General features: G+C 44.4%; 1 protein-coding gene across 1 annotated transcript in view; it reads right to left on the bottom strand.

Annotated features, from left to right (window-relative positions):
* HIBCH (3-hydroxyisobutyryl-CoA hydrolase) overlaps window positions 1-23,948 on the bottom strand; it is a 34,561-nt gene extending 10,613 nt beyond the window's left edge. Inside the window, exons 1-9 of the mRNA XM_009911220.2 lie at window positions 23,811-23,948; window positions 22,485-22,569; window positions 22,061-22,141; window positions 18,516-18,568; window positions 9,074-9,152; window positions 7,366-7,511; window positions 5,825-5,911; window positions 3,377-3,435; window positions 2,956-3,037 (exon numbers count right to left, since the gene is read on the bottom strand). Coding sequence (XP_009909522.2) covers window positions 2,956-3,037; window positions 3,377-3,435; window positions 5,825-5,911; window positions 7,366-7,511; window positions 9,074-9,152; window positions 18,516-18,568; window positions 22,061-22,141; window positions 22,485-22,569; window positions 23,811-23,948 — 810 coding nt within the window. The remainder of the gene's footprint in view (window positions 1-2,955; window positions 3,038-3,376; window positions 3,436-5,824; window positions 5,912-7,365; window positions 7,512-9,073; window positions 9,153-18,515; window positions 18,569-22,060; window positions 22,142-22,484; window positions 22,570-23,810) is intronic.
* Window positions 23,949-26,920: the final 2,972 nt, after the last annotated feature.

The following is a 26,920-nucleotide window of genomic DNA, read 5'->3' as shown; positions in this document are numbered from 1 at the left end:
AGAAGAGCAACAAAGCTGGGGAGGGGTTTGGAGCACAGCCCTGTGAGGGAAGGCTGAGGGAGCTGGCGTTGTTTGGCCTGGAGAAAAGGAGGCTCAGGGGATACCTTACTGCTATCTACAGCTACCTGAAGGGAGGTTGTAGCCAGGTCTCTTCTCCCAGGCAACCAGCACCACAACAAAAGGACACAGTCTCAAGCTGTGCCAGGGGAGGTTTAGGCTGGATGTTAGGAAGAAGTTCTTCACAGAAAGAGTGATTGGCCATTGGGATGTGCTGCCCAGGGAGGTGGTGGAGTCACCGTCACTGGAGGTGTTTAGCAAGAGACTGGATGAGGCAGTTGGTGCCATGGTTTAGATGGTGTTGGGTGATAGGTTGGACTTGATGATCTCAAAGGTCTTTTCCAACCTGGTTAATTCTATTCTATTCTAAAAATATGAAAAGCCAGCAAAGATAGAAATGTATTTGTCCAGGCTTCTTGTCTAGGAACAACAGACACTGTGGTGATTTAGCCCTACACTGCTCTGCTGACAAGAAGCCTGGAGGTCTTGCCTTCCTTTAACAGAGCTACAGGCTATAAATGTTATGCAACAGACAGGATCTGTTTAAGGCACACAAACAAATCTGACTCTCATGACTATCCTTCAACTATCAGCATGCCAGTAAACAGTCGGGGGAGGTGAGGAGAAAGGCACACAAAACAGAAACAGTCAAGAAAACAGAACTGAGTTTTAAAGCTTTCAGGGTTGTGGGGGTAAGAGGCTAAAGCTTGCTGCTGCTGGTCTTTGTTTTCCTATTCTAAACAAGACTCTTCTTCCCCAGTAAAGCCAGCTAAAAGCTCTGTATTATTCACAGGACAATAGACATTTCCTGTTAATTAGGCCATTTGTACCACTACTGAAAAGCAGCAGATGGTAAGATTTACCTCTTTACATTATTTTCATCACAGACAGTGGAGAGAGGCCTTACAGACAGGCTGAAATGGCAGGTTTCCAGCCATCAACATTAGTATTTTTTTTCTGGCTCCCAATTACTCTTCATCCCTCTCCAGACACCAGCTGATACAGCAGCGACCCATTTTGTCTAGTTAAGCTAGAAAACATGCAAGCTACACAAGCAGGAGGCTGTGCAAATGTACCTTAAAAGCACTGGTTCTGGCACTCTCTTGACCACTTGAGAGAGAAGCTGGTGTAAACAGAACTAATGCTGGCTCAAACTGCCAACATTTCATAGGTTCATTCAGATTCATAGAATGAGTTAGGTTGGAAGGGATCTTGAAGATCATCTAGTTCCAAATCCCTTGCCATGGGCAGGGACACCTTCCATTAGAGCAGGCTGTTCAAGGCCTCATCCATCCTGGCCTTAAACACCTTCAGGAAGGGGGCATCCATTCTGGTAGAGGTCTCTAACAATGAGCTGCCTTTCAGCACATGGAGAATCTAGCTCTAATTACACTGCTCTGTAGGTCTCAGATGGACACCAACTCTTAACCAGACCCTGTATCTCTTGTAATATGCTCTTGACAGCTTGACCTTCCAACTGGACCTTTCCTCCTTTTGAGTTTCCCATTCTGACATTTTAAGTCTTTGCTCAGAGCAGGTTAGATGGTGTGTGCAGTCTAACAGGGGCTCCATAGGTGAAATGGCAAGCTCTTGCTGGTCAAAGGGAGCATTGAAATGGGGCATATCTGAAAACAACACTTAACTGGTCTAGTGTACCCAGCAGCTGCTTATCTTGGCATATCAATGAGGGTGAAGGTGGAGGAGGCACTGCCAGAAATCAAGCCGAAGGAAGAGGAACAAGGAAAGAAATTGGGTAGGTGTGATTGCAGAAAAATGAGTCACTGGTGTACCTATAAATAAATTCTTTTGCAAAGGGGAGGAGGAGGAGGGGATTGGTGCTAGGGAACAAGCCTGAAAAGGAGACAGGCTGAAGTGGGGAGTATTGAAGTGCAAAGAAGCCTTCATACAAGTATCTGACACCTACACCAGTATCTTGATCTTTGATCCTGAAAGCTAAAGCTGAAGTTCCAATAGATCTGAATTCCAATCAGGTACTATCAGAAGGCCACTGAATTCAGTGGCACTAACTCAGTGGAGTCCCTCGTGAGAACACCAGCTGCAATACTGGCTGCATCTTTTGTCCCCCCAGGACCATTAAAGAATCAGGCCTGAGCTGCTGAGGGTCCTTGAGGGAGGCTATTTTTAACTTAGAAACAAAGCAAAGAAACCTCCCAGAGGTCCAGTGTACCACTTTCCTTGCTGTAGATGAAGACACCCACCAGTTCCCCAGATACCAAAGCATTGGCTCATGTAAATCCCCCAAACAAAGCAATCCTATAAAGTAAAAGAGTTTTGACTGTGACTTCAAAAAGGTGTGTTAGTGCTGTAGCTTTCTACCTGTTTGTAACTGGGTTCAAAATGTGGCATTTAAACTGAGGGTGGTGAGACACTGGAACAGGCTGCCCAGAGAGGTCATGGATGCCTCTGCCCTGGAAGGTGTTAAAGGCCAGGTTGGATGAGACCTTGAGCAAGCAAAGGCCTGCAGTGACAGGATGAGGGGCAATGGTTTGAAATTAGAGAAGAGCAGATTTAGACTGGGTGTTAGGAACAAGTTCTTTAGCATGAGGGTGGTGGAACACCGGATTGTCCAGAGAGTAGTTGAGGCCACATCCCTGGAGATGTTCAAGGTGAGGCTCAACAAGACTCTGAGCAACCTGCTCTAGTGGAGGATGTCCCTGCTCACTGCAGATTGGGTTGGACTGGATGACCTTTGGAGGTCCCTTCCAACCCAAACCATTCTATGATTGCATAACTATATGTGAGAATCTGAAGTTCTCAGCTCAGTGTTTTCTGGTGTTATACAGTATCAGTTATGTTAATAAGACTAAGTTCTGCCTCACGTTAAGGAAGTGAACCAGATTTAAGATCTCTTAACAAACACAGCATAGAAGACATTACCTCCAGCTGCTCATTGGCAAAAGCAGAACCATCTTGCTTTAACTTTTTAACAATTTCTTCCACGGTATCTCCTGAAAAAAGACTACAAGAAAAAAAATCAATGAAACAATAAATGAATGAAGTGCTTCAGCTTTCCTCTTCCCCATGAAGTGCAAGTGACAGAGACTGGAAACTGCGTGTAACCACCTCATCCAGCCTCTCTTAGCAGCATTCCCTGTTGTTCACTTTTAAGTCAGTCACTTGACAGGCATCTCCTCTTCCTTAAAACCTCTTTTCAGCTTCAGATAAAGCACCCCAGAGACAAAAAAGTTTAGAGGATCAACTTGGATTTCATTTCTATCACCTCCTCTGTGGAACACTGATACTAATACTTCATGTTCCCTACCCAAAAGAATATAAAAGAAGAGAGATTGCTGAATACCTGTTAATCTTCTCCATGTGTTCATCAAGTACAAATGGCTTGTCTTGGTCAGCTTTGCTCTGTTTAAAAAACAAATAGGAATTTTCCTTGATTATTTTAGACTGGAAAGCTTATCAGAACTGAAAAATTCAATGACTTGTGTTACAGAAATAGATTATCAATATCTGAAGGGGACCTACAGGAAGACCGGGGAGGGACAGTTTAGAAGGGCTTATAGTGATAGGATGAGGGGCAATGGTTTGAAACTGGAGCAGGGCAGATTTAGGTTGGACATAATGAAGAAGCTCTTTACAATGAGAGGGGTGAAATAATGGAGCAGGTTGCCCAGGGATGTGGTTGAGGCCCTGACCCTGGAGACATTCAGACTCTCTGCGGCCCCGGGCAGCCTGCTGTAGTTGGAGGCGTTCCGGCTGACTGCACTGGGGTTGGACAGGATGACCTCTGAGGGTCTCTTCCAACCCAATGCAATCTGTGACTATTCATAAGATACTGACATTTGTAATGAATGACAATTGTGCAGTGTGTATAAATGACTTGAACTTGTCACTTTATCTTGTGACTGTTCAAAATGTCACCTTGTAATGCAGTGCTTACTTTCAGCTACTATCTATATGTGCTTGACTGGGTGTTAGCTTGTGTACAAGTAATGAATTATTCTATCAGTGTATTTCTATCAACCACACTGAGAAAGTCACTGTACATAAATCTACTCAAAAAGCTGAGAACAGTTTAGAAAACCAGGTTTGATTTCCTTAAATACACAGGCATGTGTATTTGTATGTAACACAACCAACCACAAACCCACCACCAACTGAAAAAACCACCACAACAAACCCCACATTTCTCTTTATCTATTCCCTGTCATTTCACACCATTTTATTTAGACAGCTAAAGAGTGTGAAAGACCTGTTGACCTCATGTGGAAAGGCTGTCAACTGTCTCCTATCTTCTGGCATTAATGGGTTTAGGATGCACGCAGATGTTTCAGTAAGAGCAGCTGAAGCTGTCATTTCAGCTCTGGTAACTAAAAATACACAGCTTCCTCTTCCATTCAGTGCCATCCTGCTAAGCAGCCCACTGCAACATATAATCACTCTCATTTCATAGCTTTCTGTTTTGTCCAAATAATCAGTACTACTATGTAAATTAGCTTATCCCATTTAGTTTTCTAATTAATTCTTTATATGTGAACTTTATCAATCCAAAACAGAAGTAACAAGAGTAGACACTGCTGATTTTGAAGCCAAACAACTGGGGAGTAACAGAGGGATTGACTGAATACACTGAATTTGGCTCCAGAAGTTTCCTTTCCTTTGAAACACAATTACAACGTGCATCTAAATAACTAAAATGGCCACTGGATAAACTGATTCTAAAGCCCAACCCTTTCATTTTCATGCCCATGGGGCTAATAATACAACTTATGTATTACTAATACAGTGACATTCACCTCCAAAATGACAAGAGAGAACTATGGGGTTGTCCGCTGGGAAAGCAGCACCTTTCTGCCCCTTCAACCCTGAGAGGTTGTGGAGTTTCCCTCTCTGGAGACTTTCAAAACATGCCTGGATGCTTTCCTATGCAGCCTGTCCTAGGTGATCCTGTACTAGGGGTTGACCTAGATGATCTCCAGAGGTCCCTTCCAACCCCTAACGTTCTGTGAGTCCGTGAAAATATTGCTTCAAGACCTCAACTCTTTCCTTCCAACACATCTGCACTCTGCTGATACTTGCCCTATCGAGAGCTGCTGTGCTTATCCAGCCTTTCATTTCTCTCAGACAAATAAGTGGGAGATTAAAGCAACAACTTAAGCCCTTTAAATTCAGGCTTCACATCTGGAGTGCCAGTGGTCTGCATCAAAATAATGCTAACATTTACATCCAGTGCATCAAGCTAGCAAAATACTTCAGGTTGATAAAGGGATGGAAATAAAACAGTGAGCAGTGCAGCAACTTCTGCAGCCTCCGGACTAGCTCCATAGCTCCACCCTTGTTGCTCGTGTTTGTCAGAACCCCTACATTTCAGGCCAACTCCCCACACTGCAATTGCCATCACACACAGCTCCCAGCCTGCTAGTGCCTGTTTTGCCTTTTGGAAAGCATGCTAGAAATCCAGAAATAACAGGTGGGAAAAATAAGCAGCAAAATATTTCCTGCATCATCATAGCTGGAACTCTATATCCACACGTAAAAAGAGAGCGAGCTGGTCACGAGAGGAATTTGAGGGCTACCCAAAATGAAGAGAAGTTAAGAAGCACTTTTAATTGTGACCACTGTAGGCATTAGTGCTACAAATTAGTATTTCATAGACTAACAGAGCAGACTAGCAAAAGTCTGGAAATTCCTTGTGTTTCTAACTGTAAAGCCAATGATCAGTAGCACAGATAAAACAGTTTGTGCTTACACCTATTTTACAGCTCTGCTTGATTTCGGTAACAGATCAGATTACCTTTTCATGGTAAGAGTTCAGTAAGTCTGCAATATTTTCTGTTGAAGGAGATTTCAGGCCTGTCAGGTCCTTCTCTAAGGCAGGCAGCTATGAAAAAAAGAGATTTAGTTAAAAGTAAGTAAATCAAAATGTATTTCTTGGATTACCACTGCTATGGTAATGGTACTGTAGAGTAAACTCCCCAACTTTCAGGCAGATCTTAAAGAGGTACCAAGAAAACAATCTAAGCAGCAAGAGTTCACTTAGTCTTGAATCATTTGGGTTTCATATGTCTGCAGCAATCATTAGGGAATCTGCTTCCCAAGGGCTACAGCTGTACTAGGTAAAGCCAGCCTACAACAGTCTGAAAGGCAAGAGCAGAAGTCTGGCAAGCCATGCAATGCTCAGAATAGTATCCAACCAGGGTCTTCAGAGAGAGAAGGAAAGAAAGTCATTGTCCTGCACTTAGGTCCAGGCAGGTTGCTGGAGCACAATGACTCTTAGCACATACACTAATTTTCACACTTTCTTACAGCCTCTGTAAGAAACAAGTTGGGTATCTGTTAAGGAGACTGACACAGAACACACATGAGGGGGGCCAATGGCATCCTGGGGTGTGTTAAGAACAATGTGGCCAACAGGGCAAGGGAGGTTCTCCTTCCCCTCTACTCTGCCCTAGTGAGACCACATCTGGAGTACTGGGTCCAGTTCCAGGGTCGCCAGTTCAAGAGAGACAGGGAACTACTGGAGAGAGTCCAGTGGAGGTTGCAAAGATGCTGAGGGGTCTGGAGCATCTCTCTAAGAAGAGGCTGAGACACCTGGGGCTGTTCAGCCTGGAGAAGAGCAGACTGAGAGGGGATCTTTTCAATGCTGAGGAATAGCTGAAGAGTGGGGGCAAGAGGACAGGGCCAGACTCTTTCCAGTGGTGCCCAGTGACAGAACAAGGGGAAATGGGCACAAACTGGCTCACAGGAAGTTCCCCCTAAACATAAGGAAAAACTTCCTTGTTGTGAGGATGCTGAAGCCCTGGAGCAGGCTGCCCAGAGAAGTTGTGGAGTCTCCTTCATTGGAGAGAGTCCAAACCCACCTGGTAACTGTCAACCTACATAACCTGCTATGGGTGATCCTGCTATAGCAGGAAGGTTGGACTAGATGATCTCCAGAGGTCTCTTCCAACCCCCACCATGCTGAGATTCTGTACTACCTAGATTAAAAACCCTGCAGTTGTACAAATAACACCAGTTTTCAGACACTGTTGTTTAAATTGTACAATTTTGGAAGCAACTTCAGTTATGCTCAGTAAATCATGACCTTCAGCTGCAGAATCACAAAGACAGCAACATTTGCTCCCTCTACCAAGGGAAGAGGGAAACTACGGTTAGTAGCTGGCAAGTGTTATAAACAACAGCTTGAGAGCATCTTGTGACCCCCATCCACAATGCATGGCCAGCTGCTGTAAATGTGCCTCTGAGGTTGGTAGAAGCATACTGGTGCACTGCACAACCCAGACTTGGCATGCTGACTGTAGGCTGTGCCCTTGCTAGCACTGGGGAGCACCTTACCTTTTCAGAGTCCACAAAATGTGTGGCGATGCCAGCTTTTAGCACGTCTCTCCCTTTCAGCCTGCTTCCAGTGAGTGCTAGGTAATAGCCAATCCTTCCTGATAATCTTGGCAAGAAATATCCTCCCCCTACATCAGGAAAGAGGCCTGGAATAAACAAAACAAAACAGTAACCATGAACGGCAAAGTGCTCATCCTGATCGTGCATCTAGCTTAGTAGCTACTTCTTCTATCACTTTGATCTCCCTGACTCAGACACAGCTCTCTTGCCCAAGTTTCTCCTTGGCTTGGTTTGACTTTTCTCTGTCATCAAAACCCTTCCTAAAGCAAATTCTTGAGCTCTGTTCAAGCTGTATCACTTCCACTGGCACATAATTGTTGCTGCCTTGTCTCGGAAATATGTAGAAACTAGAAATTCTGCAGGAGAGAAATGCAGGACAGGTTACAGGTTTTGAGCACTCTCCATAGGCACAGGCAGGGAGAAGGGATTTGGACACTGATGAGAGAATTAATGGAGTCTACACACCAGACAGTAATAGGTTCAGTGTGGATACCCTCTTGGTGCCAGGATTGTGCTGCAGGGAAACAGGAATGATTTCATAGGAGGGTTCGCTTTAATCTGACTGACTTGAGTCATGCCAACACCTTCATACAGCTCTGAGACACAACATTTCTTTTGTACAACTCAGAGCTGACAAAGAAACTGTAGGATCAAACATAAGAATGCACAAGATACTCATAGTGAGTTGCTGCAGTGTGTCCAGAGAAGGGCAACAAAGCTGGGGAAGGGTATAGAGAACAGGTCTGGTGAGGAGCAGTTGAGGGAGCTGGGGTTGTTCAGCCTGGGGAAGAGGAGGCTGAGGGGAGACCTCATTGCTCTCTACAACTCCCTAAAAGGAGGCTGGAGTGAGGTGGGGGTCAGTCTCTTCTCCCTTCTATGAGGTAACAGAACAGGACAAAATGGCCAGAAATTGTGCCAGGGGAGGTTTATGTTGGAGATTAGGAAAAATTTCTTTATGGAAAAGAATGGTCAGGCATTGGAACAGGCTGCTCCAGGTGGCAGTGGAGTCACCACCCCTGGAGGTGTTAAATGTGTGAACATGACACTGGGGGACATGATCTAATGGCCATGGTGGTCTTAGGTTGATGGTTGGACTCAATCTTAAAGGTCCTCTCCAACCCAAGTAACGTTGTGATTCTATGCTGTTATTGAAAAGAAAACAAACCAAAACGTGACACCACTGCTGTCACCTGTGCACTGCTGTAATGGGGCTAGATCAATGATCTGCAGGGAAAGCTGGAATTCCAAAACCTGTCTCATTAACACTGCAGAGCAGTTTGCAGTACAGCCAGTTCGACTCACAGTGACTTCCAGACATCAAGCTGGCACACTGGCACTGGCACCTTCAGAGTATCTGCCTACATCTGCAGCAAAGACTTCGTTCCTCAGATCTACTTCCATTGTATCCTGTGACACAGTCTTTGTGGCAGTCTAGAGAGTAACCCTGAGGTTTAGACCCTCAAGGAGCAACCTCCCAGGGTGCAGCCAAGTTCCTGTTAATTGAATGGAAAAGACTTTCTGTACAAGGTCATTTCCAATTCCTTTTTGCAGTTGTTTGATTAGTGCCACTGCTTTTAGTCAAAGCCAGAGTACCCAGCCAGCGAAAGCGTCAGCCGGTGAGCCTGTGGGCACCCCTCACAATACTTGCCTATTGCTGTTTCTGGCATCGCAAAGAGTGTCTTTTCTGTAGCCACTCGGAAATGTCCATGCACAGAGACACCAACTCCCTAAGAGAGAAGCACAAGCAAAGGACACTGTTAGAAAATTACTGGTAAAAATAATCATAAGCATGACCCCATTTTCTCTTTTAACCTACTAATAGCTAAAAAGCCTTCAGCATTAGTGATTCGAGTTCGCTTCTTTAATCGGGGAACTTTTGCTCTCCAAAGCAGAAGGAAAATTCACATTTGTAAGTATCCAGCCCTCTTCTCTAACAGTCCTTCCAGGCCCCACAGTTTAGGAAAGATGCTGAGTTGCTGGAATGTGTCTGGAGAAGGGCAACAAAGCTGGGGAGCGCTTTGGAGCACAAGCCCTATGAGGAGAGGCTGAGGGAGCTGGGGTTGTTTAGCCTGGAGAAGAGGAGGCTCAGAGGAGACCTTATTGCTGGCTACAACTACCTGAAGGGAGGTTGTAGCCAGGTGGGGGTTGGTCTCTTCTCCCAGCCAACCAGCACCACAACAAAAGGACACAGTCTCAAGCTGTGCCATGGGAGGTTTAGGCTGGAGGTTAGGAAGAAGTTCTACACAGAGAGAGTGATTGCCCATTGGAATGAGCTGCCCAGGGACATGGTGGAGTCACCATCACTGCAGGTGTTCAGAAGGAGACTTGATGGGGTGCTTGGTGCCATGGTTTAGTTGATTAGGTGGTGTTGGGTGATAGATTGGATGCGATGATCTTGAAGGTCTCTTCCAACCTGGTCTATTCTATTCTATAACACAGATCCACAAACTGCATCAGGTTGGAAGGGACCCTCAAAGGTCATCCTGTCCAACTGCCCCGCAGTCAGCAGGGACACCTCCAACTAGAGCAGGCTGCCCACAAGTTTGACCTTGAATGTCCCCAGGAACATCTCTGGCAGTATTTTACCACTCTCATTGTAAAGAACTTTCTCCTTATGTCCAACCCAAATCTGCCCTGCTCCAACTTCAAACCATCTTCCCCTGTCCTATCACTTCAAGCCCTTTTAAACAGTCCCTCCCCAGCCTTCCTGTAGGTCCCCTTCAGATATTGAAATGCAGCTCTAACGTCTCCCTATGCTATTAGAAATAATCCAACAGTATTTGGATTACTGGGCACAACCACAGCGTTCATGGATTCACAGATCCACAGAATGGTTTAGGTTGGAAGGGTCCTTAAAGATCATCTAGTTACAATCCCCCTGCCATGGGCAGGGACACCTTCTACTAGACCAGCTTGCTCAAGGGCTCATCCAACCTGGCCTTGACCACCACCAGGGAGGGGGCATCCACTAGTTCCAGTTTCTCACCACCCTCGCTGTAAAGAATTTCTTTCTAATCTCCAGTCTCAATCTGCCCTCCTCAAGCTTCATTCCCCCTGTCTATCACTACAAGCCCTTGTAAAAAGTCCCTTCCCAGCTTTCTTGTAGGCCCCCTTCAGGTACCAGAAGTCTGCTTTAAGGTCTCCCCAGAGCCTCCTTTTCTCCCAGCTCAACAGCCCCAGCTCTCTCAGCCTGTCCCCAGCAGAGGAAAGAAGTCTCTCTTCTCAAAGCTTAGCTACATGATACACATCAACAGAAACATCAGTTAGATCCTACCTGGAGACAAAACCTTTTACCCAATACTTCACAAGAAGTTTCTTCATACAAATAATTTCTTTCTTATCCCTCTCATTGTTCCATCTTACTTCCCTTCCTCACTGTTAAATTTCCTTTTGCTTAGTCCTTTTATCCATTTTTTTCTATTCTAGACAATCATAAATTTGTATAAGGACCCAAAGTTTCAGTTTGAGTATTAAGTAACAAGGACTTGAGTGTGAACTCCCTGAAGAGAGCTTCTCTTCCAAGCTTGCTCTTTTTATAGTGATAAAAATAACTGTAGAGTTTTAATAATAAAAAGTTGAAAGAGGTCATTTTCTTTTGAAAGAAGTAATTAAATCACATTTCACTTGTCTCAAGTGCTTAAGTCATAATTGGATTTGTTTTCTACATAGACTTCAAGTTTTATAGTATAGAATCATAGAATGGGCTGGAAGTGACCTCCAAAGGTCATCTAGTCCAACTCCCCTGCAGTCAGCAGGGACATCCTCCACTAGGTCAGGTTGCTCAGAACCTTGTTGGGCCTGACCTTGAATATGTCCAGGCATGGGGCCTCAACTACCTCCTTGGACAACCTGTTGTTTGGATCTTCTTTAGTAGGCTGGTAAAGACCTGCTGGAGCAGGACCAGAGGAGGGCAACAATGATGATCAGAGGGCTGGAGAACCTCTTGAGAGTGAGAGGAAAAAAATTGGGGCTGCTCAACCTAGAGAAGAGAAGGCTCTGGGGAGAACAATTCAATATCTGATGGGGACCTACAAGGAGGCTGGGGAAGGAGTGTTTAGATGGGCTTGTGGTAATAGGATGAGGGGCAATGTTTGAAACTGGAGCAGGGCAGATTTAGGTTGGACATAATGAAGTTCTTTACAATGATAGTGGTGAAATACTGGAACAGGCTGCCCAGGGATGTGGCTGAGGCCCCATCTCTGGAGACCTTCAAGGTCAAATTTGATGTGGCCCTGAGCAACCTGATCTAATTGGAGATGTCCTTGCTCACTGCAGGGTGCTTGGTCAAGATGAGCTTCAAGGGTCCCTCCCAACTCCATGCATTCTGTGACTCTGTGATTTTTGGCTGTTAAAGCAAACAACTGAATGATTATAGCAACATTAATGCTGTCTGCAATGGAAGTCCTGCTGTAACAGCTCACAACCAATTGATTACATTCACTTTTAACTACACAATTCTGTTCTGGTAGGGCTAGAGCCATTCAAGAAATGTGACAATCAACAAACAAACTGAGCATGATACAACAAAGGGCAACTACATCTGAATAGAGATGTGTAAAGACAGCCAAGGTACAGCAAAACTGTTTCCAAAAGCATTAGCTGGCAAAGCAAGTGAGTGGAATTGATTTGGGAAGCAGCAGGAGCTTACAGCTATGTTAGATCAAAAATCACTGATGTAAGAGCATTACCCCCTGCATCCAGACATGGCAAATCTTAAACCCAATCACAATTAATCTTCACTCATCATTAATGTTATAGACCACTGCAAAGAGTATAATCCTTTTTTATCTGTAGATAGTAATAGACAAGCTGACTTAGTTAACCAGAGCAATGCAGCACAACAGATCAATCTGGACCAAGAATATAATTTTCTCTGGTGATGACCATACAAATCAACCCTGTATGGGTATTTGAAAAGCAGCATCAAGAAACAGTGGGTTTTGTCATTTAGCAGAGCAAAGGGGCAGAATCCCCTCCCCTGACCTGCTGTGCACACCGCTTTGGATGCCATCATCCGCTCAGCTGTGAGTGCACGTTGCTGGCTCAGGTCCAGCTTTTCATCCACCAGAGCCCCCAAGTCCTTCTCTGCAAGGCTGTTCTCAATCACATCATCTCCCAGCCTCTATTAATATTGCAGATTGTCTCGCACCAGCTGTAGGATCTTGCACACACATAAAAACCCCTACCGAGGTTTCCTTCTGACCACCCAGAATTTAGAATGCTTTCCTCACGCCTTTTTCAGCACTGGAAAGTCTCTGTCCCTTTGTTCCTCTGTATCACCTAAAAAAGTGCCTACTGCAAGAAATCTCTATGACCAACACAGGAATGTCTGCAGGGAGTGCAGGGGAAGCAGGAGGGAAACCCCATCAACCTGACTAAGCTTTGAGGTTATACCTTAACACCAAAGACACACTTCCTGTTCTTGAAGACAGGCCCTTGCAACAGGACTGTTCTTAAGCAGATGCAGAGTTATTTAGGATGACATGAATAAACTAAGGGGATTTTGGAATGATGTTCTGTTTTGCTGGGAAAAAATGCTTAGAAAGTAGAAAACAGATTAAGACTAACTTGAGAAAATGAGCATTCCAGTTCCTCTGGAAAAGAGAAAAAATAGAGAAAATATGAAAGGGCAGAGAAGCAGACAAGGATAATGCTCTTCAGAGCTTTTTTCCCTTGATCTATGATAAAGGGAAGGAGAGAGAAATGATGAGATAACGCTTGATGTGAGACTAGGTATCTGCATGAAGGAATTGGAGACAAATAGTGGAACATTAAGCAAGAAAGGAGTCTGGTGTTAAATGGAATGAACAAATCTGTGCAGAAGCCTGCAAAAATGGCTTTAAGCTTGAGAAGGCAAGATTTAGACTGGATATTACCAAGAAACTCTGTACAGTGAGAGTGGTGAGACACTGGAACAGGCTGCCTAGGGAGGTGAAGGGTGTCCCCTCTGTTGAAGTGTTCAAGGCCATTTTGGATGAGGCCTTGAGCAACCTGGTCTAGTGCAAAGTGTCCCTGCCTGTGGCAGGGGGATTGGAACCAGATGATCATCAGGGTCCCTTTCAACCATTCTAAACCAGTCTATGAATCTATGAAAAATCTCTCCAACAACAGTCCACATTGCAGAGGTAGAAAAGCTTTGCATGAAGCCACAAATAAAACCTCATTTAGACACACACAGGTTGCAGGGGAAAACAAAATCAGGAAAGTACAGCTGAAAGCTTGAGCTTTAGTCTCAGAGAGAGCTTGCTTTGTTGTGACACCTATATGTGCAGGAATGCAAACACTTGTTCTGTAATTCTAAATATTAAATGCAGTACAACTATGCATCATCAACAATGTACATGTACAATGTACATGCAGGAAGTCTGCCTTTATCTTCTGGGTCTAAAACAGTGGTATCTATTCCTTTTCACAGCATACATTATGCAACTCAGTCACTGTAGAGTTGGGAGAGGGAGAGGAGAGGAGTTGTACTTCACCAGTGCTGACCCTGAATTTAAAGTTCCTGTTTTCAAGACAGTGCTTTCTGACAAGCCCTTTGGGGAATAACACCACATGCAAAACTGCCCATCAGTGGGGTTTTTTTGTTGATGTCAAGAGCTGCTGATACTATAGTAGAGATAGATTAGCTACAAAATGAAGTGCAGCTTTTGTGGCTAGGATCAGATGCAGCAGGAGCTTAGCAGGCAGCCCAGCGTGCCAGATGGCAAATACACTGGAACATCAGCAGAGTGAATCCTGGTTTAGTATTGCCTCAGCATTGTTTTCAGCATCCTACATTACTCTGATATTTTGCATGTCAGGCATTAACCTTAACCTACTGAAGACTGTCACTACAAAGGGAAATGACACATCTGATGTAAATGCCCATCGAGTCTTTCTCCTTAGGTCCCAGTACACTGTAAAGAGTTAACACTGGAAATACACAAAGCATCACTGAACAAACTTCTGTAATTACAAAACCTTTTCAGAATGCTGTGAGGTAAAATTTCCCAAATATGTCAAGCTAAACTTGACATCAATCACAACAAACTCCCTCTGGAAAATTATTCATTAAAATTGAAGTCTCCATTGATTAAAGCACAGTAAAAGTTTAACACAGAGGTATATTCTGGTTTTTTTCCCCAGAAGAAACTGAAGATGACAGCATTCCCCACAAGTCAAATCCTTCTTAAACCCTTAATAAGATAAATGGACTTCACATGATGCAACAGACACAGGGATGCAAATTCAACTGAGCAGATTTCTACCTCAAGACCAACATAACAGGTCCTGAGATCTGATTTACAAGGAAAGTCACACTCCTCTAATGTTAGGCCCCTGGCATCTTTTGCTGCAAATGAAGTGGCACTAACATGAAACAGAAGTAAAGCTAAACATGAGGTACTCAGCTCAGATCCCTCAGCAGGCAGCACTCTGTGAAAGCTTCATGTTTTGAACTGACATGCTTCTGATGCTTCCCCAAGAACACAGCAGAGTTTCCTCTCATAAACAAACTCATGAACTGCAGCCTAGATGGTATCACTATGAAACAGTGGACACAATCATCTGAAAGCATAGTAAGACCTACCAGCAGTTTGCAGTTTTCTGAGATCACACAGAAGCCAGCAGTTAACCAAGTTTTATTTGATACTACCTGCTTGGCTGATGAAGTAAAGGATTGCTACCATTTACAGCTTATGTTTTGTGAAGGCAAACACTGTGGTGGGCAAGATCAGACTTCAAAACCATCTCACTTTGGAGATCAGATAGGAACTAGCAAAGTGAAGCCAGATTAGATGGGGCCTTCAGCAAGCTGGTCTAGCAGGTGTCCCTGGCCTGGGGGGTTGGAACTACATGATCTTTAAGACCCCTTCCAACCATTCTATGACACTCTAATTCTATGAAGAGAACTAAGAACACTTAAGAAAGCAAAAGCAAATGTAGAGGTGGCAAGTATATTTTCTAAGGGACTAATACCTTCATATTGATTAAGTATTAATAGCAACCATGAACTTAACACAAATAATCATGCTGCAGCGTTGCTGCAAAAAGAACCACTCAAAGTATTAGGCTGTAACAGTCTCTAGAAGGAGGCACCAAAAGGCTGAAGCCTAGATTCAATACACCTGGCTCAGTCTTGGGGTTATAAAAGGCAGTGCCAGCTGATGGAGAACTCAGGTTTCTGGGGGCAGAAATTGAGTACTTCCTTGTAGTCTTTGAAGGCTTGAAGTGAAAGGATGAGAGGGAATGGATTGAAGCTTGAGGAGGGCAGATTTAGACTGGAGATTAGAAAGAAATTATTTGCAGAGAGGGTGGTGAGACACTGGAACAGGCTGCCCAGGGAGGTGATGGATGTCCCCTCCCTGGAGATGTTCAGAGCCAGTTTGGATGAGGCCTTGAGTGACCTGGTCCAGTGGAAGGTGTCCCTGCCTGCGGCAGGGGAGTGGGAACTAGATGATCTTTAAGGTTCTCTTCCTACCTAAACCATTCCATGAGTCTATGAAAAGGGTAGCTCCCCAAGACTGATTCTTTGACAAAGAAGTTCTTGTTCAAGGTGGATTTAAACACTGGTAAAAGGTAAGTGATAAAGAAATGCACTGGGGTGGAAGCTTGTGGTCGCTTCCAGGCACCTGATGCTTTGGCAAACTGCTGTTTATGTGGGATGTTTGTGACAGAATATCTCTGTAATATATGAATGGAAATTATTCTGCTCTACTTGGTGCTGATGAATCCTCCAACTGAAATATTGTCTGGTCTCTGGTAATGAACTGTAAAGTACACAAACTGGAGAGATTCCAGAGGATTGCAGGAAGACCCAGGAGACCTAATCTATAGTAAAGGCTGACTAACTATCCTTATCCCTATTAAAGAGAGATGGCTAGGGGCAAGGAATGCAAGCATCTGAAAATGTTCTTAAAGAACTGTGACTAAGACAGAAATACATTGGTTACACATGTCCAATTTAAGCTGCTTGTACTGGAGAATCTTAACTAGAAAGAATAAGCACTGAGGAGGAACATCTAGGAAAGACAACACAATTTCTGCTGTTGGAGAGTTCTGAATGCATTAGGTGACAATCTGCTAAGCAATCATCTTGCTACATTTAACCCTGCAGGTGCAACAAAATAATCCTGAGGCTTCTCTCAGCTCTTTGCCTCTGTGTAGTCTAAAGCTGAATGCGTTTGACCTTACTACCTGAGTGACTAACAGTCTCCAACAGTTCTTTACAACATTCTGCTCTCTAATAATAACCTTAAAGATGTCTGTGTAACTTAGATGTAGAATTTCCATGTAAGTAAAAGACCTTGCCTACAAAACCTGTACTGCTAGGTGTGTTCACAAAACTACTGGAAAGCCAGTCATGAACCCCAAGGCTCAGTTAACAGGGTGTCTTCTCATACACCCAGCCTGTATTCCACAGGTTCTTCTCTACTGAGGAGAGAGAAAGGCAGTCAGTACTAGGTACTGCTATTGCTCTCACAAACTGAGGCCCAGGCACCTAAGAAAGCTGGGAATGGAAATAAGGTTGGGTGACCTTTATCTGCAGTACCTGAAGGGGGCCTACAAGAAGGTTGCAGAGGGACTGTTTACAAAGGCTTGCAGTGATAGAAGGAGGAGCAATGGTTTGAAATGTGAGAAGGTAAGATTTAGCCTGGATGCCAGGAACAAGTTCTTTACCAGGAGGGTGGTGCAACACTGCAACAGGTTGCCCAGGGAGGTAGTTGAGGCTCCACCCCTGGATATATTCAAGGTCAGGCTCCACAAGTCTCTGAGCAACCTGACAGAGCTGGAGTTCTTCAGATTGGAGAAGACTGAGAGGTGATGCCATCAATGTTTATAAATATGTCAAGGGTGAGTCCCGGGAGGATGGAGCCAGGCTCTGCTCAGCGCTGTCCAATGACAGGACTAGGGGCCATGGGTGGAAGTTGAGGCATAGGAAGTTTCATGGAAACATGAGGGAAAATTTTTTCACTGTGAGGGTGACTGGAACAGGCTGCCCAGGGAGGTTGTAGAGTCTCCCTCTCTGGAGATATTCAAGACCTGCCTGGATGTGTTCCTGTGTAAACTGGTGCAGGCAATGCTGCTCTGGCAGGGGGGTTGGACTGGATGATCTTTCGAGGTCCCTTCCAGCTGCTGAAATTCTGTGATACAACAGGCCAGCAGGGTCTACATCATCCTTTAGCTGTAAAGTCATATTCATGATTGATTTCACTAGTCTTCAGTAAAATGCAGAGTGATATTTGCTTCATCACACATACCTGTCACTTGAACCTATTGCTCTGAGCAAGTACAAAAAGATGTACAGACACCTTTCTCTTGAATACCAATTTATCAACTACAGGAGCGTAGAAAGGAGATGCAGCAAATAAGCTCTACAGCCCCATCTGTTGGCAAATGAAGCTCTCAGGAAAGCCCTCTATCAACAGCCTTCAGCCAACACTGCTGAAATACAACCAGGTCTTTCTTTTCTTGTCTGATTCAGAGCGTTCCCAGCATAGATCTATGCTATCTGCGCATCGGCAGCGATTCTAACTACCTGAGTGTATTAGAAACTCAGTTGTTACATACTTGTGTGATTTATTGTTTTGATCTAGCTGAGGATGTCCCTGCTGACTGCAGGGGGTTTGGGCTAGATGACCTTTGAAGGTCCCTTCCAACTCAAAACATTCTATGATTCTATCATGTAGTGTTCCATTTCTGGCACCCTGTCTTTGTGAATGCCTGCTAAAAGTTTAGCTTAGGATAGTATTTTTCCAGCTTTTCAGTGTTTACACTTAATTGTATTATGATTTTTGAGTGGAAAACTCTTTCTCAGCTCTTCTATGATCTACAAAGTCACACTTCAGTGTTCTGAAAAACTTGGTGAGGGCCATTTCCTGTTCTTTTAGTCACCACAATAATAGATCCTCAGAGAAAGGAGCTGCACTAGCTGTCAAAGAACAGAACAGAAGAGCAATCTAACCTGGCAGGCAAGAGACAAGGGTTCAGAGCACAATGAATTGAAATACTTGAACTGCCCCACGTGTGCTTCAATCAAACCAAGTACAGAATAGGACATTACTTTAAAACAAATTATATCAGGTAGCACACCAAGGTGCCAAACTTACCCCTCCCATTGTAATGCCATCAATGAGTGCCACATATGGCTTCTTGCAAGTGCCTGTAAGAAATATTAAAAAAGAAAAATTAAGGCTTTCTTTCAGAAGAATGGACCTATGGCACACGTCCCCATGCCTTACCACAGCAAGACCAACAGGACATAAATGGTATATTAAACAGTGAAATATCAGCTTACAATGAAGGTACCCCATATAATTCTTTAGCAATGAAAAGAAACACCAGTTACTGACTGACTGCACTCTGAGTGTTGTAAGACAACAATGGACAACCAGCAAATGGCAGTTTGCTATGTGAGTATCTGACAACGTAGCCATCACAGCTTTAGCTTATCACAGAATCCCATCATGGTGTGAGGTGGAAGAGACCTCTGAAGATTATCTAGTCCGACCCCCTGGTAAAGCAGGGCTACCCACAGAAGGTTGCCCAGGATCACAATATCCTGGGGGGGACTGGAGTCCCTCCAAAGGAGGAGACTCTACAACCTCTCTGGGCATCCTGTTCCATGGCTCTGTTGCCCTCACAGCAAAGTTTTTCCTTGTGTTTAGGTGGAAGATACTATAAATAGCTTTGTGGGATGCTGGGACACAATGGTTTCCCTTTCACCCTATTTTGCAGCCTGGATTACCAGCACAGGGTGTGTACCTGCACTCCAGAACTTCACTATAAAGCCAGATGCACAGGTAGGTTTAAGCCATGCAATGCAAAAATGTTCTGTCTTGCCAACTCTGCTGCTTATTTCAACCCTATGGAGGCAGGCTGAGATGATAATCTCCTAAAGTACCACAGTTCTATCAGCCAGATTCATCTGTTTGGGCCTTTAAGAGGCATAAATATGAAGACTTTTCAGCTACCATTCATGGAAAGATTCAGACGTTCACTGTGAATGAAACTGCTGCCTCACTGCACCTTTTGAGGTCAGGCTCAACACTGTCAGGTATCCACTGCAACCATGTTGCAAAGCTTTTCTGTAGTAACTACAGAGCCCTGATTTAAAAATTAACCATTTGAAAAGGCAGATCAATCCTTCACATGTAGCCATTCAGCCAGGCCTGGACTGGTGGGCAGGGAGAAACTGAATGAAATACAAAGACAGGTGTAGAGTCTTGCATCTGGGAAAGAACAACCCCATGGATCAATATAGGTTTGGGACTGACCTGTTGGAAAGTAGCATAGGGGAAAAGGATCTGGTGGTACCGGTGGACAGTGACCACAAGCCAGCAATGTGCCCTGGTGCCAAGGAGGCCAATGGCATCCTGGGGTGGATTAGAAGGGCTGTGGTTAGTAGGTCAAGAGGAGTTGTCCTCTCTCTCTACTCTGCCCTGCTGAGGCCACATCTGGAATACTGTGTCCAGTTCTGGGACCCTCAGTTCAAGAAGGCCCTCAGGGAACTGCTTGAAAGAGTCCAGCACAGAGCCATAAAGATGCTGAAGTGGAACATCTCCTTCATGAGCAAAGGCTGAGAGAGCTGGGGCTCTTTGGATTGGAGAAGAGGGGACTGAGAAGTGACCTCATTCTTGTTTATAAAGATGTGAAGGGTGAGTGTTAGGAGCACAGAGCCAGGCTCTGTGATGTTCAGTGATAGGACAGGGGGCAATGGGTGCAAGCTGGAGCAGAGGAGGTTCCATGTAAACATGAGGAAAAATTTTTTCACTGTGAGGGTGCCAGAGCCCTGGAGCAGGCTGCCCAGAGAGGCTGTGAGTCTCCTTCTCTGGAGACATTCCAAACCCACCTGGATGTATTGCTGTGTGACCTACTCTAGTGATCCTGCCCTGGCAGGATAACCAAAGTTATTCAAAACCTAGCTTTGGTAATTACATGCATTACAGATGTAGAACACTTTAATAATTGTTTTAGAACTCCAAGCTTTGAAAGTATCAACTCTTGCAATAACTGAGTAACTAGAAGAGTTAGTCAGGAAGGCCCTACAACAATCATCTAGTCCAACTGACATGGGAATACCTGAAACCTTCAACTGTGCTTGATGAAGGCTAGAAAGGTACAACTATGGAATCACTGTCAAATGAAACTTTATAGAAGTAACTGTTAATCTAAGAACTCTACACTCTTCTCTCAGCTTGGTACCAGCATGGTCACCTCTCCTCCTGTAGTGACTAAGACTGGACACAACAATTAATAATTCAAACTGCATGCAATTGAACTAAGGGAGTTAGGGCTACTCAGTCTGGAGAAGAGAAGGCTCTGAGGAGACCTAATTGTGGCCTTCCAGTATCTGAAGGGGACCTACAAAGAAGCTGGTGAGGGGCTTTTTAGGGTGTCAGGTAATGACAGGACTAGGGGGAATGGAGCAAAACTAGAAATGGGTAGATTCAGATTGCATGTTAGGAAGCAGTTCTTTACCATGAGGGTGGTGAGACACTGGCACAGGTTGCCCAGGGAGGTGGTGGAAGCCTCATCCCTGGAGGTTTTGAAGGCCAGGTTGGATGTGGCTCTGAGCAACCTGATCTAGTGTGAAGGGTCCCATCCCATGGCAGGGATGTGGGAACCAGATGATCCTTGAGGTCCCTCTTCCAACCTTAACAAATCTGAGATTCTGTTTGGAGAAGTTTCTTCTCACAAGGAGATTCATCTGATGACTTTTACTCTTGAGAATGAATATTCATCCTCTCTTAATATCCTTTACCCCAGAGTAAGCTGTACCCGGTGCCTTTACTGTTAAAGACCACATTCTCCTGAGCTCTTTACAATACTCGGGTAACTCCAAGCTTGAGTACTCATAGAATGGTTTGGGTTGGAAGGGACCTCCAAGGGTCATGTAGTCCAATCCCCTCTGCAGTAAGCAGAGGCATCCCCAACCAAATCAGGTTGCCCAGAGAGCCTTGTTGAGCCTCACCTTGAATATCTCCAGGCATGGGGCCTCAACTCCCTCCTTGGGCAACCTGTTCTGCTGCGCTCATGGTAAAGAATTTGTTCCTAACATCTAATCTAAATCTGCTCTTCTCTAGCTTGAAACCATTGCCTTTCACCCCATCAGTACAGCCTTTGTAATCAGTCATTCATTTATTCAGTTCATTAGGCTGGATGTTAGGAAGAAATTCTTCATACAGAGAGTGATTGCCCTTTGGAATGGGCTGCCTGGGGAGGTGGTGGAGTCACCATCACTGGAGGTGTTCAAGAGGAGACTTGATAGGTGCTTGGTGGCATGGGTTAGTTGATTAGGTGGTGTTGGATGATAGGTTGGACACGACGATCTTGAAGGTCTCTTCCAACCTGGTTTATTCTATTAAAATGGAAAGCTTTAGCAGTAATTTGATCTTCTGCTTTCTGACTGAACATTAGTGATTTTCCATGCATCTTTTTTTAATCTCAGCTCTTTTCTGAAGCAGATCAATGATACTCAGTCCAGAACTGCACTTTCTGCATCTAAGACTTAATTCACCCACGTTACACTACTGCTATTGAACTTGGTAAACAAACAAACAAACATTTTAAAAAGTACTAGTTACCACAGCAAAGAAAGGGAATTTACATTCAAGTCCACTATTATGGAAACAGAAGTTGCTACCAGACATACCAACAGCATTGTTCAGGGCATATTCTTCTTTGAAGAAATCTTGTGCCAGTCTATCACCAAGTTTTCCTGCATCTCTGATGGCTTCAAAGAAATAAGAATTATAAAGATTACTACAAGTTTAATAGAAGATCTAAGCACAAAAATTAAAATTACATGATAATAGTTTGTGCTTTTTTCCTTGCACCAACTTAATCCTAATGTACTTTGAGAAAATTTTCTTCCATTAGAATGTGTTCTTCTATAGGTTTTCATCACCCAACCCCACACTGAAGTAACTTTTTTTTTCCTCACTCCCTGCAATGAGTGAGTCAGTGAACTGCTTTAACAGACCCCTGTTAAGCTGAGTCACAGTAAATGAAGGAAATCAATGCAAAGTAGCAACTGGCAAAGAAAAGTCAAATATTTGAGAGACTATAGTCCTTACCTCTGACATCACCCCCAGCACAAAAAGCTTTTTCTCCAGTTCCCTTTATGATTATTAGACAAGTTTCAGGATCTTGCTCCCAAGTCTAAAAAGAAATAAACATTTCCATGTAAGATTTACATCTGTGCAAAACCTGCCTTTTTTTCTGAATACTTCCCTTTTTCAAAAAGCAAATCAAACCATACTTAAAAGTTTGTCTTAAAATGAAGTTTGAGAGTTAAATGCCTTTCTGCTACTCCTGTGTCCTGTTCACACCTGACATCAGGTATCACCAGAGCTGCCTTCCACAGTTCAGAATAATGCCTGAAGAAAGGCAGTGGGACCTGACACAAACTTCAATGGGAACACAATGCTGGGGCAGAAAGCTTCCAATGTCTAAAGATACATCAAAAATGTTTCAGACCAAATAATGAAGTGTTTAAATCTAAGATGCATGGCAAGGAGAACAGCATTTAACTTGTTGGAGTGTTTTACTGAAATGACTACAACCAGTGCTAATCAAGAACTGGATCAAACCAATTTGTGCACAGATGTTTTGCTAGGTACAAAGACTGTGGTGGGTTGGTTTTTTTGCCTGAGGGAAATACACTGGTAACAAGACTTCAGCAGCAGTGCACCCATGGTGAGAAAAGGATGCCTTTTACAGGCTTTCCCTCCACACTAAAATTGTGCATATATATGTTTATGTATCCCTTATTCAAGTGAGTGTACCCAGATACAAGAAAAACAAGATAGCCAAAAAGCAGGCAACTATCCAACAAATACTGGTATCTAGTAAGTTTGACTTTGCCTATATAAAAAATATCATTAAACTAAAAAAGGAGTATTGCATGCTTGGAATTTCATAGCCTGTAGAAAGAGCATCTGCAAATCCACAAATTTCATCTTTAAGGAATGACACTGGCAACACCTTCCTTCCCAGTGGCTTGTATCTTTTATTTCAGGCATGCAGACTTCCCACAAAACATGCATCCAGTGAAGAGGCAACACCACTGCATAGCTTGGAATTTCTCAGTGCCAACTGGCCAGTGTGTGTTACCAAAGGGAACCATAAACTCTGAGTGCTGCTTGCTTTGCATTCAGTTCTGAGTTTAATATGGGTGTCTCTTTATCTATCCAGATGGTAGATTTAGCTTTGTTTGACAGCTTATTTCTTTGATGTCTCCTCCTCTAACTCGCTTTAAACTCTTCTTTCCCATCCTATACATCTGACCAATGCACTCAGAGAGACTTTCATTCCTTCAACCAGTACACCTAGAAGTGTCAGAGTGCGTATTAGAATTGGTTTTAGGTAACATATAGGTGAGTAGAAGCAAGGCCACTAACCTTTATTTGCGGATAGATCTGCCGGATCATAGAAATATTTATTGCATTGAGAGCCTTGGGTCTATTCAAAGTTATTACTCCTGCACAACCTTTCTTCTCCAACAGCACTTCAGCTGTGGAATCTGTATGCTTAGACATCATCTGCACATGCAAAGGCACATAGATTAAACATATGTCATCAGACACCTGGAGTAACATACAAGAATTTGCAACATACTCTCAAAGCTCACTGTACAAGATCATAAACCATGCATTTTGTAATTGTACTTGCAAGATTCATTTGCATTTCCTAAAGAGTTCTTTCAAAACCATTTTGAGTTCTCCAGAGCACAACAAATTTCAGACAAGCTTTCGAGCCACTCACTTTGTTGACAGTGACAATTCATTTAAAACAAAACAAACAAAGGGGGAAACACCCAACAACAAACCCCACAACATAACAAAATACAAAACCAAGGTTCTTTAGAGCTGACATTCTGAAAGTACCTGCCACAGCTTTAACAGCTCCAGGTGTGCCTACTGGCAGTTTGACCCTGCAAACCCCAAAACACACATTGCTTTGTCTGCAAATGACTTTAGCAGCAGAAAACAAACTGCTGAAGTATTGTCACAATTGATTTCAAACTCACTGTTGAATATCTAGGAAAATAACATAGACACTAGCTATAAAAGTGGGTAAGGGCAAAACAATTAAGCTTTAATTTACAGTGTAACAGAAACTCGTAGCAAAGTGCTCAAAGGTGTGGGCAACATTATGCCTGAGCAATAAATGATGGCATTCAGAGCCACTGTGAGCAGGCACACTGTAAGTATCACGCGCTGTATCAGGAGAGTTAAGAGTCATAGAATCAATCAGGTTGGAAAAGACCTCAGAGACCATCGAGTCCAACCTATCACCCAACACCTCATGACCACTAAACCATGGCCACAAGCACCACATCCAATCCCCTCTTGAACACCTCAAGGGATGGGGACTCCACCACCTCCCCGGGCAGCACATCCCAATGGCCCAAAAGCTTCCAGCTCGAACAAGATACAGTTCTTACCAAATGCTGTAGTATTACTTGCAGTCTGTTGAGTGGCCTCAGCCTGAAAAAGAAATATTAAAAACACCTAAAACCCCAAACCAGCCATGCAACCCCCAGACATATGACAGCTCAGCTAAGCAAAGCTGTGTCAGGAAAATTTCTGAAAGCAACCTCCTTTATAAATCCAAGTAACTCCAAGTACAATTTTGATATCAAAACAGTTGGAAACGCCTTACTGAGTAAATAGATAGGAGATGCCCATGCCAACTAACATTTTGAAGTTAGAAGTAGAACCGGGAAATAATAAGACAAAGTTCAGGGGATATGCTTGTATGATACTTAGCAGTGTTTCATTTAGAATAGAATAGAATAGAATAGAATAGAATAGAATAGAATAGAATAGAATAGAATAGACCAGGCTGGAAGAGACCTTCAAGATCATCGTGTCCAACCTATCATCCAACACCACCCAATCAACTAAACCATGCAACCAAGCATCCTGTCAAGCCTCGTCCTGAACACCCCCAGCAACGGCGACCCCACCACCTCCTCGGGCAGCCCATTCCAATGGGCAATCACTCTCTCTGTGTAAAACTTCCTCCTAACCTCCAGCCTAAACCTCCCCTGGTGCAGCCTGAGACTGTGTCGTCTTGTTCTGGTACTGGTTGCCTGGGAGAAGAGACCAACCTCTGCCTGACTACAGCCTCCCTTCAGGTAGTTGTAGACAGCAATAAGGTCACCCCTGAGTCTCCTCCTCTTCAGGCTAAGCAACCCCAGCTCCCTCAGCCTCTCCTCACAGGGCTGTGCTCCAAGCCCCTCACCAACTTCGTTGCCCTTCTCTGGACTCATTCCAGCAAGTCAACCTCCTTCCTAAACTGAGGAGCCCAGAACTGGACACAGTACTCGAGGTGTGGCCTAACCAGTGCAGTGTACAGGGGCACAATGACCTCCCTGCTCCTGCTGCCCACACTGTTCCTGATGCAGGCCAGGATGCCATTGGCCCTCCTGGCTGCCTGGGCACACTGTAGGCTCATGTTCAGCCTACCATCTACCAGCACCCCCAGGTCCCTCTCTGCCTGGCTGCTCTCCAGCCACCCTGACCCCAGCCTGTAGCACTGCATGGGGTTGTTGTGGCCAATGTGCAGAACCCGGCACTTGGATGTGTTCAATCTCATGCCGTTGGACTCCGCCCATCTGCCCAGCCTGTCGAGGTCCCTCTGCAGAGCCTCTCTACCCTCCAGCAGATCAACTCCTGCCCCCAGCTTGGTGTCATCTGCAAACTTGCTGATGATGGACTCAATGCCCTCATCCAGATCATCAATGAAGATGTTAAAGAGCATGGGGCCCAGCACTGATCCCTGGGGCACACCACTAGTGACTGGCACTCAACCTGATGGTCCCTGATCTCCAGCTCAATAGCATCTAGTGCCTCCCTGCTGTACAGGGCCACCCCTCCACCCCTTCTTCCTTGCCTGTCTCTCCTGAAGAGCCTGTAGCTGTCAATTGCAGCACTCCAGTCATGTGAGTCGTCCCACCACAGCTCTGTGATGGCAACTGCATCGTAACTTTCCTGCTGCAGCAAGGCTTCCAGCTCCTCTTGTTTGTTGCCCATACTTCGTGCATTAGTGTACATGCACTGCAGCCAGGCTGCTGGTTTCACCTCTGGCTCTAGCTTATCACCCCCAGCCTCCTGCCTGAGGGGATTGGTTTCAGCCCCTTCCCCCTTCCAATCTAGTTTAAAGCCCTGTCGATGAGACCTGCCGATTCCTTATGTGTATGCCTTTAAAAGATTTTCAACCTTTCCCCAGATGAACACTAGCATATTTTGTTGGGGTTTTTTTTCACGGTCTTGTAAAAACCAAAGAGCGTGCATTTCCAAAGCCTCCCTTACAACACGTCCTTGTGTGTGCACACAACCGCAGAGGGCTTATGCAACAGCTTGAGCCAGGCTCCTGCTTCTGTTGCTGACAGGAGATGGCCATGCTGGAACATTCTGGGAACACGTCACGTCGAGTAATGAGGCTGTTACTCATTAATTATCACGGTACTCCGAGGAAGGGAGACCGCTAACAAGGCCACTCG

The sequence above is a fragment of the Dryobates pubescens genome, chromosome 37 (assembly GCF_014839835.1).
Source record: "Dryobates pubescens isolate bDryPub1 chromosome 37, bDryPub1.pri, whole genome shotgun sequence".
In the NCBI taxonomy this organism is placed as follows: Eukaryota; Metazoa; Chordata; class Aves; order Piciformes; family Picidae; genus Dryobates; species Dryobates pubescens.
The sequence above is the reverse complement of the archived record's forward strand: the minus strand, read 5'-3'. Positions and strand labels throughout refer to the sequence as shown.